Here is an 18,746-nt window from a genome sequence, read left to right on the forward strand (position 1 = left end):
TCAATTTGTGTACATAAGGAAAGATTTCATGCATTGTTACAGTAATGCCTGGCTGACCCCTCTCTTTCCATATCTATCCTAGCTGGGAGCCTGAGGGCTCCACCCTGGTGTTCTGCTTGCATCCAGGGCCTCCCCTTCTCCCTGGGCTGTGGGATCTGCGGCAAAGTGCTCTTCCTGGGACTTATGTCTGCCTCCCTCACTAGACAGTAAGTAAGTGTTCAACAATTGTTGAGTCATTGAGCATTGCAGAAAATAGGGTGGAAAGTACTAGAAACAGAATAGTCCCTTTATTAAAGCATCCCATCTGAGTATGCTGTTCCTGCCAGGTCTGAGTGGCAGAAGAGGATCAAGTCAATATTCTAACATGTAAAGTTTGGGAAAGAAAAAAAGAATCTCCAGTAAGTTCATTACTATAATGCAACTACTATTACCTCCAGTCAATTTCTTGGTCAGTTCTTCTAAATTTGTTTATCATCATTACATCATAAACATTTAATGTTACTACAGTCTCTGTATCAATCATTTGGAGAATGTCCTTAGGACAGATTACCAGAAGTGGGGGTGCTGGGTCAAAAATATGAACATTTTTAGAGCTCTTGTTACACATCACCAAACTGCTTTTTGAAAATCTGGATCAATTAATATCATCTCCAGAACCTCAGTCTTGGGGTACAGGGCAGCTTTAGGCTAAAAGCGTGAACACCTAACAGGTTCGCCACTTCCACTGGTCCATTCATCTAGCAAAATGCCTGTGGAGGAACTAATACATGGATGCTGCTGTTGGCCAAGTCTAGAGACAGAAACAGCCTCTAAACTAGGCTAGGCTCTCTGGGCCCCTAGATTACTCTTGGGCACAGCTAAAGATGGATATGGCTGGGTGCCATCAGGACCCCAAGAAAGGCTTTGCTATAAGTAGCTCTTGAGATGTCCTTCCTTCTTACCAGACTCTACAAGACTTTCATGGAAAAATATATTTGCTGTTTGCCTGGGCCTTGGAACTCTGCTTCCACCAGGCCCACTTGCTCACAACTGTGGTGAAGTCCAGCATTTCTGTGGGTGCTTCTGGGCAGGGGCCTGCCTGCTGAGAAAATGTCTTGCTTTGTATCCAAAGACCAGGGTGGAAGAAATGGGTCTGTAGTTCCAAGCATTGCAACCCAGGGCCTAGTGCCCTCTGGCTGTTCTGAGCTCCAAAATGACCTTTTTTCACCCCCAAAAAATGATTTCCGGAGTACAGCTGAGCTCAGCCAGGGTGAGCTAAAGCCACAGACCCCAGGGAACAGGAAGGGAAGTAGAAGCTCCTCTTTTGTCTCTGTAGGCAGCCTGCTTGCTGTTGAACAGCTTGGTTCACTGGACCTGGGTGTGTGTTTTGGGGCCAAACCAGAGTTCTCCAAAGAATAACAAAAGAGAAAAAGCAATCTAAAACTCATCATCACCAAGTAGTAAACCTAATTACTGATTAATAAGACAAACACCCCTTAGGGTCTCTTATGTGTCAACCCCTTTGCTATGTTCTGTAGTTACAGGGTACCTGCTTTTTATTTATTCTTTTTTAATTGAAATAGTTGATATACAATATTATATTGGTTTCAGGTGTACAACAGTGATATGACAATTATATACATTACAAATGCTCACCATGATAAATGTAGTTACTATACAAAGAAATTATATTGACTATATTCTTTTTTTGTTTGTTTTTGTTTTTTTCAGGAACCAGTTTTTTTTTTCTTTTGGTATCATTCATCTACAATTACATGAAGAACTTCATGTTTACTAGGCTTCCCCCTTCACCAAGTCCCCCCTACAAACCCCATTACAGTCACTGTCCATCAACGTAGTAAGATGCTGTAGAATCACTACTTGATATTGACTATATTCTTTATGCTGTACTTTTATCCCTGTGATTAATTTATTTTATAATTGGAAGTTTGTACTGCTTTATCCCTTTCACCTATTTTGCTCATCCCCCCATGCCCCTCCCCTATAGCAACCACCAGTCTGTTCTGTGTTTGAGTCTATTCTGTTTCTTTGTTCATTTTGATTTTTAGATTCCACATTTAAGTGTAATCCTATGGTATTTGTCTGTCTCTGACTTAATTCACTTAGCATAATATTCTCTAGGTTCGTCCATGTTGTTGCAGGTGGCAGGATATCATTTTTATGGCTGCATAATATTCCATTGTATATGTAGGGGTCCGTGCTTTTTAGACGTTCATGGCCTGAGGAGGAACACAGAGACCACTGGGGAAACCACCGTGAGCTGGAATACTCAGGGAGGTTTCCAGAAATGAGAGGAATTGAATGGGAGAGGTAGGAAGATGACAGAATTAAAAGGAGATGTGTTTCAAGGTCTGGCTCTTTCATTTACTGGTTATGAGCTCTTGAGCGGGTCACATACTCTCTGACATTTACATAAGGATTAAATGAGATAATACCTGTGGCTGAGGAACAGTGCCAGAAAAAACAAGGTGAAACACACACACACGGTGTTGGGGAACGTGACCAGTCTGGCTATAGGGTAGAGTCCATGTGGGAAGAGCCAGAGCAGGTCTTTCCTGGGCATTCCCCCAAACTTCTGACTCACCACGCTTTGGGCTGGCTTCTGTTACCTGGGTAGGGCAGAGTCAGTGACTCTGAGATGTGGAGGAGGGAAGCAGGAGCCCTGGCAGCACTCCCTCCCCCATTACGCTGGGGGCCGAGCTGGCCTGGGAGTGTACACCCTTTCCCTGTAGGCAACTTTAAGCCAAAAGCACCTGTCAAGTCTCCAGTGCCAGAGGCTACATCATGGCCTTTTACCTTGTGGGTAGGGGAAGGAGAGAAGCTAAGAATCAAAGCAGAATTTCCCCATCTATTCATGGCAGAAGCCCCTGATGCAATCCTTCTGGGTGGAGGCAGACAGCTCAGGTCGAGGACAGGTCATCTTGGCCTCCAGTAGAATGTTCTCCTGCCCAGCCTCTTTCCCTCCCTGTCAGCAAAATCAGCTGAGCTTTCTAGATCTTCTGTCTGGGTGGGCCTTCCCACACCCTTCTCTCCACAACTCAGGCACATTTAACTATTTAGAAATTGGCTTACAAAGTAGGGGTAGGGACGACTGAGGGTGAAGAAAGTAGACTGCAATTCTCTGGAAATAGAAACAGCTCTAAACTAGGTTTTGCAGGCTCCCAGACTGCTCTTGGGGCTCCAGCTTAAGACCATTCCCCACTCTTTCACTGCGGCTGGAAGCGGGATAGGAAGAGTAATGTGGCGAAGGACTGCGAAGAAGTTTAGCCTCTGGCCTTCGGGGGAAAAGCTTGGAAGGCAATCTTGGCAGTCAGTCCCTTCCAGGCTCAGGGAGCTCTTGCCAGCAGGTAGTGGGGAGGTGTTCCTGGATTAGTAGGCACCGAAAGCTCCCAGAACCCCATTCCTCGGCCACTCCCTGGAGTCCCCCCTGCCCCCGGTTTGACACTGAAGGCCCCATCATCCTCTCCTCCACCTCCTTCACGGAGCATCACTGGAGGAGGCAGGGCAGGTCTGGCTCTTCTGGCTGCTGTCCCCTGGAGAGGTGGCTGGCTAGCGGATGTTCAGTTGCTCACTGTATTCCAGACATACTCAAACCCTCTACAGCTGCTGCCAAAAGGAAACAAACATGGTCCCTGTCTTCTGGCTGAGAGAAAGAGCAAAGAGAAGAGAAATCAAACCATCTGGGGCACCCAGCCAGTCCTGGAGTTGCTGGGAGATGATAGTGGCGGTGTCCTGAGCTGGGGGCTGCCCCCAGCTGGGACTCAAACTCAGAAAGGCCTTCCCCTGGGGAAGCTTTGCCTCATTTATTTCCTCCAGCTCCCTCTTTTCCCTGAGGCAGGCACTACTCATGGGCTTATGCAAGGGAGGGCAGAGAAGAGGTTTTTCCTCTACCTTGCTGTCCGGGGTTCCCAGGGCTCAGTGGGGAAGATCAGAAGGGGATATGGGAACGCTCTGGGACACTGAATCAATCCCTTCTCCTCCTCCACCTCACCCTCCCTCTAAACTGACCCAGCTTCATCCCCTTTCTGTGGCCAAAGAGCAGTCTTCTGGACTCTTGGGCTGCCCAAACCCCAAGGGTCAGAAAGCTCTGAGAGAGGGGACAAAACCTGAGAATAGGAAGGGCCTTTAACAGTCACCCAGTCCAACTTGCCCATTTTGCAGATGGGGAAACAGAGGGACAGAGGGGAGGCAGTGATTTGGCCAAAGCAGGTCCAGAGACAGATCTTCTTCCTTCCAGGACAGGACAGTCTCCAGCATCATCTGGACCCCACAGTTGAATCTTTCCCAAAGGGAGACCATCTTGGGCATCACCACTGCTCTTGATTCCCTCCTCCCTTGCAGTCCTGTCAGTTTCAACCACTTCTGCTAGGCCATTTCAGCTCCTGTCTGATTAGGGCACACATTCAGCAACCTTGTCCTGACAGTGGGAGGAAGTGGAGTTTGAGATCCCCCAGGGTAGGAATGCACACACATCTAGTCTTTCAATGAGAACAACGCTGACACTCAGGCAAAATGACTCAAATGAACTTGAGAGACTTCAGATTTTTGAAGCAATATAGAAACCAGTACTTAAAATCATTCTTCATAATTACTGCCACCCACAGTGAGCACATCAAGAGAAACCTTTACTTTGATAATTCTAGGAGGTAAAATCTCACCCCAGGAACCACTTTTATCTTCCACCAAACACCTGCAGGTTGTAAAAGCAGTGCGGGGAGAGGCAAGAGCAGAGTGTACCTGTATTTGGGAGTGGGGGTGGTGAAGGGAAGGTGGATGGGACTTCAGAAGGGCTGTGAGTATGGAAATCTCATGTCTTAATTATCTAAAGCAGGAGAGTCTGTATAATTAGGATATAAAAGAGTTCAGCTGGAGAAGAGTCAGGAGGCATTCAGACTTGATTTAGGGGCCTGGCTCCTCCTCACCAGCTTGCACAGACCTCACTGAGGTGAGGTAAGGGGTCTGGCCACACAGATCGTGGCTTTCTTTTATTGCTCTTGCTTCCACTAAAACCTGTGGGGATAGGTTTGTGAGCTAGGTTGGGGCTGCCTCCTGCTTGCTTTCAGTCTCCAAGGGACAGTACTTGACCTGGAGAGACAGGCTGGAAACTGGGAGGGTCGGGAGACGGGTGAGAGGGTGAGGCTAAGGGTGGGGTGGGGGCAGGGGCTGGGTATCATGTGGCAAGTCCTGGGTTGAGGCTCAGAGGCCAGGCTGCCCAAATTGGCAGCTACAGAGGGAACATGTGCAGATGTGGCACTGCCATTAGGGAGGCCAGTGGGGCGGGAAAGCCTGATTAAGGTTAGGGACTGAAGTATTCCCATGTCTTTCCAGGTGCGAGATGCTTTTTGGACTAGGCTTTACAGCTGCCTTCCTGCCTGATAACCTCGGTACACAGGAGCTGGGCCATTGGGTCCTATCCTCTTCTTCACACTGGCTCTAGATGGTCTTCACCATATGACCCATATCACACACTGTGTATCCCTGAAGCCCACCTGTGTGGAGCTTGCAACTACTCCACAAGTCTCCAGCATGCCTTTGGGTGCCATTCTTTATTGGGAAATAAATACAGAGTCAAACAGGTGGGTCAGCCAACATCTGCGGCTGTGGAGGCCAAGAGGAAGGAGTCTGACTTGCGCAGAACTCAGATCTCCATGAGCTGGTCATTCCCCACGATCACCTCATTTACTCGTTTGGCTACAAAAGAAAAGGAAAAGGTTGTTTGAGAACTGGCAGTAAAAGATGTCGTTTCAAGCCCAGTTACCTCTAATTCCGTGTTCACAAACATTTATTCCTCCCTTATATTGCTCTGGTCTTAAGAAGTTCTTAGGAATACAACTTGCCGAAAGAATACAGGAGAGACAGCATCTTCCCACACCGGAGGAGGGACCTGACTCTGTACCTCTGGCTTTCAGGAGACCTCACATAAGAGGGGAACTGGAGTTGGGTCTTAATGAATGAAGAGTTTTTTCAGGCAGTGTATCAAAGGGAAGGCATTCCAGGTGTTAGAACAACATGAGCAAAGACATAAAGATGTCAGAAAGGGGAACATGAAATACGACAGTGTGGCCAGAGGGTAGGGAATGTGGGAAAAGAGAGATGAGACTAGCTGGTTAAATGGAGATATCCAAAGGAGGGAGGGAGACATGTCATACGGAATATGGAAATAACACCACCTACTGTGTAGGGTTATTGTGAGGACTCAGTGAGTTAAAGCATCATTGCGTACTTGATAAATAGTGGCCATTATTATTTTTGTCAAGTCCAAACCCATAAGGTCCTCCATGACCTGACTCCTGCCTACTTCTCCAGCTTCCTCTTCCACCATTCTCCACTTACACCCACAAGCCACACTATTTTATAGCTCTAGACCTCAGCACAGGCTATTCCCTCTGCCAAGAGCACCTTTCTTCCATGGCCTCTTATCCTAAATACCCTAATAAAGCACCTTCATGTATGATGCTTTCCCTTCTGAACTATTTCCTGCTTTGTGAAAAACACTCTACCTAACACATATCTCAGTCTCTACAGCATTATAGGAGTCTCTACTTCACTGTGAGAATCTTAAGGAAAGAGGCAGTGTATTTTATAATCATACCCCAGTGTCTAGCACAGCTACTGACACATGAAATATTTCAGAGGTTTTGAGTAATGACAAGGTTAGGATATGGTTACATAAGTGGAGAGCTAAATTTGAAAGTAGGTAAAAGTTGGTAGAATAGAGAAGGTCAAGGAATTGTGAAGCCAAGGGGTTGGATGGCTCACTGATGAATAAGTTCAAGTTGTCCAAGATGTTTAGAAAAAGAAAGAGAGGGCATATCTTATTCATCTTCTAGGCAGTAACTGTTGAATGTGTGTGTCGTTTGGGGTTATGTGAAAGCACAGATGTAAGAAAAGGCACATGTATAGAAGAAAAGGCCTCCAATCTCCTTGTCAAAGAGAATATAATTGACACATCTAGTGCATTACAGCAAGAGTGCTTGGGGATCCAGAGCATCCTCAGGCCTATTTGTCTAACTTTCTCCAGTAGAAAGACAAAACTAAGTCTAGGTTTTTCACAAAGTTTGCCATTACAGCACTATTATGGACAGAGGGAATCTCATGTGAGAAGAAGTGGACAGGAAAGGAAAGACGAAAAGGGGACAATGCAAGGAAGGAAAGAGCTTCTGATCAGAAATACATGAATTCTAATTTGATTTTGATTTGGGATTTAGTTTCCTCACAAAATTATGGGAATTCAATAAGATAACTGATGTAAAGAGTCTAGCATGGTGCTTTGATAAATATAAAACAGAAGGTACAGAGTGGGGCTGGGGCTGGCCTGTGTGTACCTGCCCTAGGAGGTGCTCCTTTTTATGCTTTGTAGCACCTGCTTCCCTCAGTGAGAGGAAAGGGAAGGAGGCCCAGTCCTCGGCTGCTAAACTCCCTAGAGATGGGGCTGGTCCTGGCATGTGACTGTCAGTCATGATCCTCGCTTGTGGTGGGACTGACCAGGAAAGACAAAGAAATGCTTCTCTGGCTAGCTTCCCAGGATGCCCCCAAAAGCTCCTTTACCCTTTACCTCTCTACAACCATGAGTCATTCTCATCATCTCATATCTCAACTCTGACATCTGCCCTCCCTTCATCCATGGGCACTCAGCTGTTCTGATGCTCTGTGGGGAGACTGGCTGGGGCAGACAATGCCTTCTTCTGCTCTACTAGGTTCCAAAATAAATCCGTGAGACTTCGCCGGCTTGCCCTCCCTACTTTCCCCTCTGCCTTCTGGTCTGCTCTTGGCCTGAGGGTGGGAGAAGACTTGATCACTGGCATTCAGGGGAGAGAACCTATCTGGCATTTTGTGAGTAGATGTATTTCCATAGAGATTCAGTGAGGGGAGGATACCTGAAGGGGAGCAATAGCTGTACTAGTTCTGTTTGGCCAGGGTTGGAAGGAGGTACACACTGGAAAAGTTTTGGGCTGGAATCAGGTTGGGAAAGATCCTGAAGGTAAGAGTACAGGGATAATGGTAAGTTGGGGAAAAGCCAACGGGACAGAAGGGAACGACAAGTTACATAGGGTAAGAGGCCATGGAAGAAAGGCATTCTTGGCAGAGGGAAGCTGGGGAGGATTTTTGGTAGCCAGGACTTGACCTATATGCCCATCAGGTCTACTTTCATGGCCAAAGGGCTGAACACTGTGGTCATAGGGAAGAGATATAAGTTCTCCCACTGACACTAAGAAGAAACAGATGAAGTGCTCAATTAGAGTCTCCCACGTTTTGACTTGGTTGGCTGTGGCTTTCTACTGGTTTAAGCAGGAGGTCGAACTAGCTGCCAGGATTTCTGCCAGAGATAATCTCATTAACTGAGCATGCTGGGGTGGGGTAAGGAAAGCCAGAATTTTGTTAGAAAATGGCTTTTTCTAACAAAAAGTAGTGCTAGCAGAGGGCAGAGGCCTACTCTGGATCATAAGTCACATTTCCGGGGAGGAAGACTTCTGTGCATGTGGCAGCTCAGTGGGATGTGAACGCCTGGAATTTGGAGAGGTGACAGCATTACTTTGGAGGGTAAGTTTTAGTCCTGAAACCCCCCAATGCGAAGACTGTCCAGGGACTTTGCTATCTACTGAGCCTCTGCTGGTGAGGACCTGTTTGTCTGGGTCATCCACAGTAACAGGTCTCGAGTGTTGTCCTGCTATCTAGAAATTTGCTTTCTCCATATGGGCTTAGCCTCAAAGAAAAGTACTAGTAATATGTGACTGGCCATCTCATGATAATTACAACCATTTCACACATACTTTCTTGGAACCCTAAGTTTTTGCCCTGAAATCCCCCCAAATATACTTTATGGGTCCAAAATTAATTCACTCAGCCTGCAACCATTCCTCCTGCCACCAAAAAAAAGAAAAACATACTGGAATACGGCAATCCTTGAGAATCAGTGTAGTAGGGAAGGCAGATTCACAGGTAACTACCACAACTTGTGAATATACTTTAATAAAGGTGTTGATGAAGTTCAGGGGTACAGAGGAAGAAGGAATGTTTAATATGGCTGTGAGGAATCATGGGAAGAGTCAGAAAAGGTTCTATAGAGAAAATACTTTAAGAGTTTTTTTTTAAGTAAGGTATCATTGATATACAATCTTATGAAGGTTTCACATGAGCAACATTGTGGCTACTACATTCACCCGTATTATCAAGTGCCCCCCTCCACCCCACTGCAGTCACTGTCCATCAGTGTAGTAAGGTGCTATGGAGTCACTTTAAGAGTCTTAAAGAGAGGCATCCCAGAGAGCGCGGGCATGTGCGGAGGCGGGGAGAGGCACAACAGCATGGTGTGCGTGTGGAGCTCCAGGTCCCCTGGTATGCTCCAGGAGTGTGTGTACTCCTCCTAACATTTCATCATCTTTAATTCTCACAACAATCCTTCAACATAGGATTATTGTCTCAGTTTTTCTAGTTTCAAAAGTCTGAGACATAGAGATTAAAAACTTAACCTGGTGTACATCCAGGACAGCTGAGATCTGAAGCCAGGTCTATTTGATTCTAAAGCTCAAAAGGGAAATATTCACTTTAAAAAAGGGAAGGAGAAAACTGAAGAAGACCTCTGTTTATGGGGGGAAGAAAAATGATGTGGCTTCCACTACTTCAGAGTTGGTGGGGTTAATTCCTTCAGCAGCTCCCCTATTTTAGGTTTAGGAATAATCTCAAAAGGAATTAGCCATTCTTACTGATCTTGAGCTTTATCTATTTTTGGTTAAAAACATTCAGCCAGATTATGGACCATTCAAATTCGCCCATTCCAGCAGGGAACCCTGATGTTTGCACGTCTCTCAAGTGCTCTTCCCACAGCTGCAGAGAAGGGTGAGCTAATAGTACAGCTCACAGCACCTCCTCCCAGCGGCTGAGAATGGCTGAGTGTATAGCTTCTGAAGACGCTGCTAACTTTCCTTCAGGCCAGGAATCTATGTGACTACCTCCCTTAACTACCAGATCAGACGAGGTGCTCAGACGAGGTGCTCAGGGACGTCAGGGAGCCAGCCAGAGCTGTTTCAGAGCCTTTGGGGGATTACTGGCCCTTCTCTCTGTATATACCCAAGAGCTACTGTAAAGTATTAGTGTCCATCTGGGCCATTAGATCCTTTTGCTATATTTTTATTTTTTGAAAGTAAGGCTGCATACATTATCTGTATACATATATGCTCTTATCTATAAGATAAATTCCTAAAAATTGAACTGTTAAATCAAAGCTAAAAAATTTGACAGTGATGTCAATCCCCCTCCAAAGATGGTTTTATCAGTTTATGTTCTCACCTGCAGTGTATGCTTGTTCCCGAATCCTCACCAGCACTGAGCATTACCTGCGCTAGCACAATAGGTAAAAAATGGCATCTGAGACTGTAATCTGGGTTCTGGCTTACCTTTGGCTTCGATCCTCTGGCCACTTCCAATTAGACAGTCCTTGATGTCTGCTCCCCTCTCGATCACAGCATTGTTGCAGATGACGCTGCCTTGGATGTTGCTTCTGTAACACAGGAGTCAAGTTAGGGAGTGTCCATGGCTCTCATGACCACAATGGGTTGGGGGTTCTTGCTCCTCCATAGGCTCGGAAGAGCTGGTCAGTCCAGTTAATGGCTACATGCCTCTAGTTATCACTAAAAGACAGAATGGCTCATCTGGGCCAAGGGAAGACCTGGCTTTAGAGAAGTCCAGAGTTCAGGTATGTTTCTATCCAATCTCTCCTCCATTCGCCTGGGGGTGGAAGTCAGCACTAATCTCTGGGCTGACCTATCACTCTTGCCCCTAATCTGGGAATATATGCCTAATTTCATTTAAGGCTTAGATCCCCTGAATCTCCCTAGGAGATAAGCTATGGAAACAATGGGTGCTCCACAGCTTTCACCACATACTCTGGTTAATCAAAACTATACTCATTTAGAAATAAAAGAATATTTTAAAAACTAGTTCCATGCTACATAAAAGACTACTCCAGATACTATAGCCACACACTCTCGAGAATAACACTGCTGGCTCTTAGGACTTGAATGTGTTTAAAGAACATCTTCCTGGCTCCTGACGACTGGTAGGTGAGAGGAATGGTCCTTTTGAAAATCTTCACTAGCATTTATTATATACTTACTCTATGCCAGGTACTGTGCTAAATATCTCTATGTACATTACAAGAGTGACTTATGAATCTAGCCATTTAATGAGAAGAATCACCTGGGCACTGTAAAAAATAACAAACAAAAACAACATCAATGTCTTGGACCTCATCAATCTTTTTGGTAGGTCACGGATGGGGGCCTTTATGTATTTAATTAGAAAAAAAGGCTTCCTACATGATTCTTGGGAGTATCATTTTTACCTTTGACACAGTAAAAATAACCACATTATGCAGATGAGGTAACAGACTTAGAGACTTTAAATCATTTACCCAAAACCACGTAACTGCTGAGTGGCAGATTCAAATTCAGGTCTGCCTGACTCCAGAATCCATACATTTAATCATAATGCCATACAGAGAAATTAAGCGGAGAAAAGACTAGAGGAAGCTTGGAACTGCCAAGTTGCTTTTCTGAGCCAGATGGCTCTCCGGAAGGAGGAGCTCTGCCCTGACAAGGGGATAGTCAGGACCCTAGAGTCACAAGTGGGCCGCTGGAGGGCAGGAGGAGGTTGGTAGGAAGGGTGTGAGCATCCATTTAAACAAAACAAAAGCAAAACATCAAGGAAAAAAAATTCTCCAGCAACCCAGAAAGCATGGGGGTGGGGAAGGGACACCCCAAGTTTCAACACTACAAATGCAACGGGCCTTTAAAAAGATTCTTCCCAAATGCCGAAACGTTAGTAAAATGCAGAAAAGGAATTCTAGCACTTATGGCATTTCAGAGTCATTTTCATCTCTATTCTCCTAGAAGGTTGAAGCTTTTTGGAAAGCAGCAAAGGCCAAAGCTGTAGAACATATGGTGTGGGTTAGAGATGGGCAGATCCAGTATTGGTTTGCTGTTTTTTGGCTCAAAATAAGGATACACTTAGTGGATGGGCATTAAGAGACCTTCTAGGACTTTATGACTTGCACTCTGCCTTAGGCAAAGCTGTCTGTGCGCAGTCAGGGTGGTTCTTTCTCCTTGGGGAAAATTCCCCCCAAAATCAGAAAGTATAGGACGCCTCAGATACAGAGCCTCCTGGGATTGAGCAGGCTTACAATTGACTACTAGTTTGTCACTGAGAGGTCTAATTTATTTTTCTGAGGTGGGAATAGGGGAATGCTTTCTGTTCAGTAGTTTAAGAGCCTGAGAATGCCCTGGAGCTAGGCAACGGGTAAACACAGTTGGCAGTCAAGACTACTAAATGGCTGTTTTGGGATTTGGAATAAAGTGGGAATCATTTCTGGAAAGAAGAGGCTGAAATGACTGAGGTCAGATTTCCACCACAGCGGATAGCCCAGGTCCTCCTTAGGATTAGCAGGTCTGACTGAGGTCTTCAGGAACCTCCCATGTTGCTTGTTTCACCTAGCTTGTGTGTAACTCCCTCTGAGACACATAAACCACCACTGGAGAGTCTGCAGATGTGACCGGGAAAAGTGGGTTGATAGATGGGAAGCTGGGCCTCTCCTGAGGCTCTTGGTCAGTAGCTCTGTGGAAGGCTTTATTTGAGATGAACACCTGACAAAATGCTGAGCTGGTGTGAAACCCTTTTCTACTACTTGTTTCTTTAATTGTCCCCCATTATCACTGCTTCAATCACAAGTCACCTCCAGGAGCAAGGCAGAGATACTCTGGAAAAATTTCTAGCCAATATCGCTTTCCCCCTGTCCGGAAAGACATTCCAAGATTAAGGATTTTACTGGAAGTGTGTGTTTGCTCATGTTAGAGGGCCAGGACGATACTACTCTGCCAAACAAACCCTCTCCAGGTTGCCAGTCCACAGTAATGACTTTGCCTTTTCTGCTCAGTTCTTTAAGTGGGAGGGGAAGTTAACTTCCTATATAGCTCAAGAGAATGACTGGCCCCAGTGCCAGAACTACAGATTCTGCATTCTACTTTTAACTCAGCTTGGTACTAAGGACTCTGCTGTGCTAATGCCTGACAGTGTTCTCTGAGAAGCTGTTCAGAGATGGCTAAGATTAACGGGGTTTTTGGTCCTCCTTTCTCCTTGGTGGGGTCAAATTTTTAAGCAAAGCTACAGGCCTTGGGAGATTATCTTGAAAATCCTAATGCTTCAGTGGAAAGGGGGCCTTGAGAAAAACAAAGAAATCTACAGTAAGATCACTGCTTGGTCAAGCACTCCATGCCATATACCCTGTCATGGCGTACCCCATGAGGAAGAGACCCTGCCCTGGGAGGCAAGAGTGCCTCCAAATCCTTGTTCCTCTCTGGCTTTAGTTAGGATTGTCTTCAGTTTATTCCAGGAGGAAAGGGAACTCACATAACTCTAATGTCTAATACATCTCAGTCATTACACAAAGCACTTCATACTCACTACGTAACTTACTCCTTTAAGTACATCTGTGGAGATGGTGGTATTTGTCCTCATTTTTACAGAGAAAATAGAAGTGCACAGAGATTAAGCAATGTGCTCAAGCCTACACAGTGGAAAGTGATTCTCCACCGTGTCAGGAGCTTCTTCTGCTTCAGCTGCTGACTGGGCAGTATTTGGCAAAGGGCCACGAAACTTCTCAATAACTGAAGACAGGTTCTCCTCTGAGGACTAGTTGGTAGGCTTTCTAAACTTACTAACTTGGGGGAGAAATGAGTATGGAACTGAGATACACATAGTTTTTCTAGGCATGTGACTAAAGGTCTCTTTTAGGCCAGCTCACTGCTTTGGCCCAGGGATTATGGCTGAGTCACCTGTATCTCCCCAAGTGCCAGAGCCTCCTAACTTTAGCCCAAGGGGTCCTTGTCCAGGTGTCCCTCTAGATGAAGAATCATGTATTATTTTTAACAAAATATTTCAGGCATAGAAAAAAGAAGTCTAGAGAATATAAAAGACACCTGTGTACCCAACAAACAGCTCAAGAAACAAACAATACAATTGGCTGTGCACCTTTCTTTGATCACATTTCTCTTCTCCCACCAGAGGGCCCTATTTGATTCTGGTGTTTACTATTCCTCAGCATTTTTACTACATACATTAGTTGACAATGTACAACACTGTTTTGCATGTTCTAAACTTTATATATAAATGCTATAATTTTCTATGCATCCTTTTGCAACTTGCTTTTTTCCCCCTTCAGCATCTTTGTCAGATTATGCAGGTTAGTTCATGGAAAGACATAATACTTGAAGAAATATCTTACCTTCTTCCTGTCTCTGGTCACTCTTACTCTTAAGTCCTTTAGATTAAAATTATTTTGCTCCAGTGAGCAGGATAAAAATTTCTGCTTTTTAGTTCTATGTGCCTCCTTCTCTTTTTTCTATATAAAGGTTTGGTGGTGAGAAATGTCTCCCTCCTAAGTAATCTAAGTCCTTATATTCCCTAAGCAGAGGCTAAGAAAAAGAAAGGTTTGGGGAGAATCAAAGTAAAGATGCAAGAACTTTAAGGAATTAAGCTGTAATATTTTCCATCTCAGAGGATGAGTTTAATGCAAATGGCTTAAAGGTAGGAAATGAATTAAAAGCCCTAAGGAGCCCTGTAAGTGCAGAAGATCTTCCTGAATTTCATAATTTGGTGTTTTCAAGAGTGGGACTGAAGAAACATGGACAGAACTTTTAACAACTGTATTCTTTTGCTACTCTTATTACCACAGACTTAATTTTATGTTTAAGGGAGTTCACTTTTATGTTCAACCTACTCATTTTGTTTCATTCCTTACTTGACTATATGATGTCTTTCAAGTAGAATTTTCCAGAGGATTCATGGGTGACACATCTCCTGAGCCCCGAGGTATTTCTGATGATTTATCATCTCAATCGTAACTTTGCTAGCTATAGAATTCTTGGGTCATGATCGTTTTTCCCCATTTCCTAAATATTTCACTGTCTTCTGGCCTTAAATGTTGTCTTAGAAAAGTCTGAGACCAGCCTGATTTTTTTCCCCTTCTATGTGCCTCGATGGCTCTTCCTTTCAGCTCTACCTGCCTTGAGATTTTGCAAAGGGGGTTTGCCATTCCTCCTTCAGTTCACCCGTGCCCCTTATTTCTTATGCTGGACAAATCTTGGTGTTTTCTTTGGATGTCATCTAAGTTTCATTGTGTCTGGCAGAACTTCCTTAGTCTGTGTATGGGTATGTGGCTGTTATCTAGTTTTATTATAAAGAAGTTCCTTTCCTGGTTTTGTTTTCATTTTGCTGAGTTTCAAGGAGTGAAGCACTTACTCCATGATTTTTTTCTAGAAGTGAGCTCTATTCACCTTGGACTAGAAGCAAATGCAGGAGATATTACCTGGGACCAGAGGGCCAGCCACAGAACACAGGGTGGACACTGAAGCCTTGACAATGAAGTTTTCACTAGACTTTGGATTGCGGAGCATCAGCTGTCATATAACTTGGAAGTGGTAGAAAATGGGAAAGACAGGAGCCTTCTCTGCAGAGTCTCGCCTAGGTGGTCCACCTTCCCCAAGGTGGTCCTATTAGCACCCATTAAGCCCTGAGGACCTTGGGCAGGTGTCCAAGCTGGCAGCTCACCACTGCTGGCAGACACAAGCAAACCAGGAATATGAGAAACTCCTTTCTGGACAAATTCATGCTCCTATTCTGCTACTCAGTCCAGATGTGATAGCAGCAGGAGAATCAAGTCTCACGTGACTGCAATGTAATTAATTACCTTTCCCAAACTTACTAATTAAAACTAAGTGACCTAAAAATAATGGGAGAATGTTCAGGCGGGATGCAGGATGTCTGATCTCATCACCAGGAGCTAATTTTCTGCAGGGTTGGGTAAGCTCAAATGACCTTCCTAGTCACTGGCCCCATGTGGACTGCCTATAGCTTTTCCCTAACTTTTTTAGTTGGAAAAATAGCAGCTGCCACCATCTAAATCTTTACTGGTCCCCAGCTGGAAACATTATTAGACCATCCAAGATTATATCTTGTCTAAAACAGCAGTTGATTCTGGGGAATTATACTTGGCCTTTTCTGTGAACACCTCTCATACAAGCAAGCTGGGGTTTCGTAGGGAGCCTTGGTGTCCTTGCCGAGTCTCTGTGTGCCAGCTCAGGACACTAACACTGGACTGAATGGGGTGCTGGAGGGCTGCCCCTTTGTCTGCCCACCCACAGGAGGCGGGGATGAAGTTGTTAATGAAAGCCAACAGGAAAGTTATGGCACCATCTTCCCCGGAAAGTCTGAGGCCATATGTGACAGAGAGTGGAAGTTACATGAGCTATTTTGGAACTAGGTGATCAAACTGGGTAAAGGGCAGAGCAGTTCTGGTTTTGAAGGGAATGTTGTCTGTCAGTCTCACACAGGAATCTGGAATGGACCATGGTGTAGCAGGGACCTGGATGACTTCCAAGGCCCCACCTCACTCTGATATACCAGGAATCAGTGTTGGAGCTAGATCGTGAGAAACCTTGAATTGTAAACTTTATTCTTAAGGTTATAATATTAAATTATTATTTTATATATAACATATATAAATTTTATATTAAATATTCTTTACATTCTTAAGGTAATGGGGAGTCTTCAAAAGTTTTTGACTAGAATAGAAGTAGATGAGAGATATTCTTTAGGAAGAAAATGCTGGCTGTGAAATCAGGTAAGGTAATAGTGGCGATGATGACGTAACAGCTAACATACTGTGTGCCAAGCACTGTTCCAAGTCTATTAACCGAAGCACTGAATGTCTATTAACTCATTTAGTACTCCCAATAAACTATGAGGTAGTTAAGTTTTTACCACATTTTCTAGTGAGAAAATCAAGCACAAACAGGAAAATCCAATTTCCTCAGTGACTAGTAAGTGGCAGACCCAGTATGCAGCCTGGCAGTCCAACTCCAAAGCTTGTGCTCTGATCCACAGAAGCAATGGTGGAAGGGTGCATTTGGAAAAGAAAGAAAAATGGAGACAGGAAAATAAGTGGGAGAACACCACAGTGATTCAGGAAGAGGTCTCGGGGTCTGACCTCTTCTTTGAACCTCTAATCACAAACTGGCTACTAGATTTTTCCACATAGTTGGAGTACTTTGTGTAATTTGTTTCTAGAAGTTGCTTGATACAATTTCAATCTTTTTGAATTTATGTGGCCTAGCATGTAATCTATTCTGGAGAATGTTCCATGCACTCTTGAGAAAAATGTGTATCCTGCTGCTTTTGGGTAGAGTGTTCTGTAGATATCTGTTAAGTCTGTATGATCCAATGTGCTGTCCAGTGCCTCTGTTTCCTTATTTATTTTCTGTCTGGTTGATCTATTGATGTGAGTATGTATTAAAGTCTCCTACAATGAATGAGTTCCAGTCTATTTCCCCCTTTAATTCTGTTAGTATCTGTTTTACATATTTAGGTGCCTCCTACTTGGAGTCCTACAGGTCCTTCCAACCTCATGTGCCCTGCACAGGCCTATCTGCTCCTCCCTCACCCTCCTGCATCTCAGCGAGTACACTACCATCTACCCCGTTTCTCCAGCTAGAAACCTGGGCTTTACCTACCAACTGTCCTCTCTCTTACCCCTTTCATCCCTTCCTTGCTCATTCCTTATCAGTCTCCCTAGATTCCTTATTTTTAAGGAACTGCTGACATTCCTCAAGGTTTTGTCTTGGTTTCTTTCTTTTAATGCCACACACTCTCCCTGGGTGCTCTCGTCTATTCCTGGCTTCAGTCCCCACCTCTGTACCTGTCACTCCAAATATATACTTCAAGCTGTAGTCCTGCACATCAAGGCCAGTTGCCATGAACTCAACTTGTCCCAAATGACTCAACATTTCCCAGCCTCCACCCTACAAATCTTGCTCCTCCTTTAATGATTTCTATCTTAGTGAATAGCACACCAGAAACTTTATTGTTGAAGAAATCTGGGAGTTTCCTTAATTTCTCTTTTTCACCTCACCTCACATATCTAGGCAGTTGCCATGTTTTATAGTTTTTATCACTTATTATTTCTCCTCTCCATCTCCACTGCTATTACCTTAGTTTAGGACCTCTTCTATTTTACTAGGATTATTTCAGTAGTCTTTATGCCCCCATGTTTATCCTCTGCAGATCATCTACACTGTAGCCAGAATGATCTTCATAAAATGTGAATTTAATCATGTTATTCCTTTGCTTTAAACTCTTACATTACTATTACCTATTAAACTCCTTAGGGGATTGTTCATGATTTGGTCTTTGTCCATCTATACAACCTTGTCTCTTGTTGTGTCCATTTCTCTTTGAATTCTATATTGTGGTCATTATGAATTGTTTTACCATTCTTTCATATAACAAATATTTATTTAGTTCCTGCAGGCCCTCAGGATATAATAGTGAAACAGAAAAATAAGGTACCTACATTCTCAATCTAACATTTACTTGTAAAAGACTGGTAAATAAGGTAAAGCCCAGACAGTGATAATGCTACAAGGAATAAAGCAAGGGTGATGTAATGGAGAATGTTGGGACAGATCACTTCTGGTAGGGCGGGTGAAGCCTCTTCTTAAGTGGTAAAATCTGAACTAAGATAAAAATGAGGAAATGTTTCTGGAATAAGATATGTTCTCCCACACTTCATGCTCTTGATGTATCTAGAACACTCTCCAGCCCAGGTGGCAATCTATTAATTTTTCAAAATTCTGCTCAGGGTCATTTCCTTAATTAAGTTTTTTCTGACCCTTTCCTTCTTTGTGACCACGTTTGTG

General features: G+C 44.2%; 1 protein-coding gene across 4 annotated transcripts in view; it reads right to left on the reverse strand.

Annotated features, from left to right (window-relative positions):
• Window positions 1-5,527: 5,527 nt before the first annotated feature.
• EIF2B3 (eukaryotic translation initiation factor 2B subunit gamma) overlaps window positions 5,528-18,746 on the reverse strand; it is a 169,362-nt gene continuing 156,143 nt past the window's right edge. For all 4 annotated transcript variants that reach the window (XM_057500155.1, XM_057500154.1, XM_057500156.1 and 1 more), the window contains 2 exons: window positions 10,395-10,498; window positions 5,528-5,691 (listed from right to left, as the gene is read on the reverse strand). In XM_057500155.1, the coding sequence (XP_057356138.1) occupies window positions 5,639-5,691; window positions 10,395-10,498 (157 nt within the window). In that variant the 3' untranslated portion in view covers window positions 5,528-5,638. The remainder of the gene's footprint in view (window positions 5,692-10,394; window positions 10,499-18,746) is intronic.

The sequence above is a fragment of the Manis pentadactyla genome, chromosome 4 (genome assembly GCF_030020395.1).
Source record: "Manis pentadactyla isolate mManPen7 chromosome 4, mManPen7.hap1, whole genome shotgun sequence".
Taxonomy (NCBI): Eukaryota; Metazoa; Chordata; class Mammalia; order Pholidota; family Manidae; genus Manis; species Manis pentadactyla.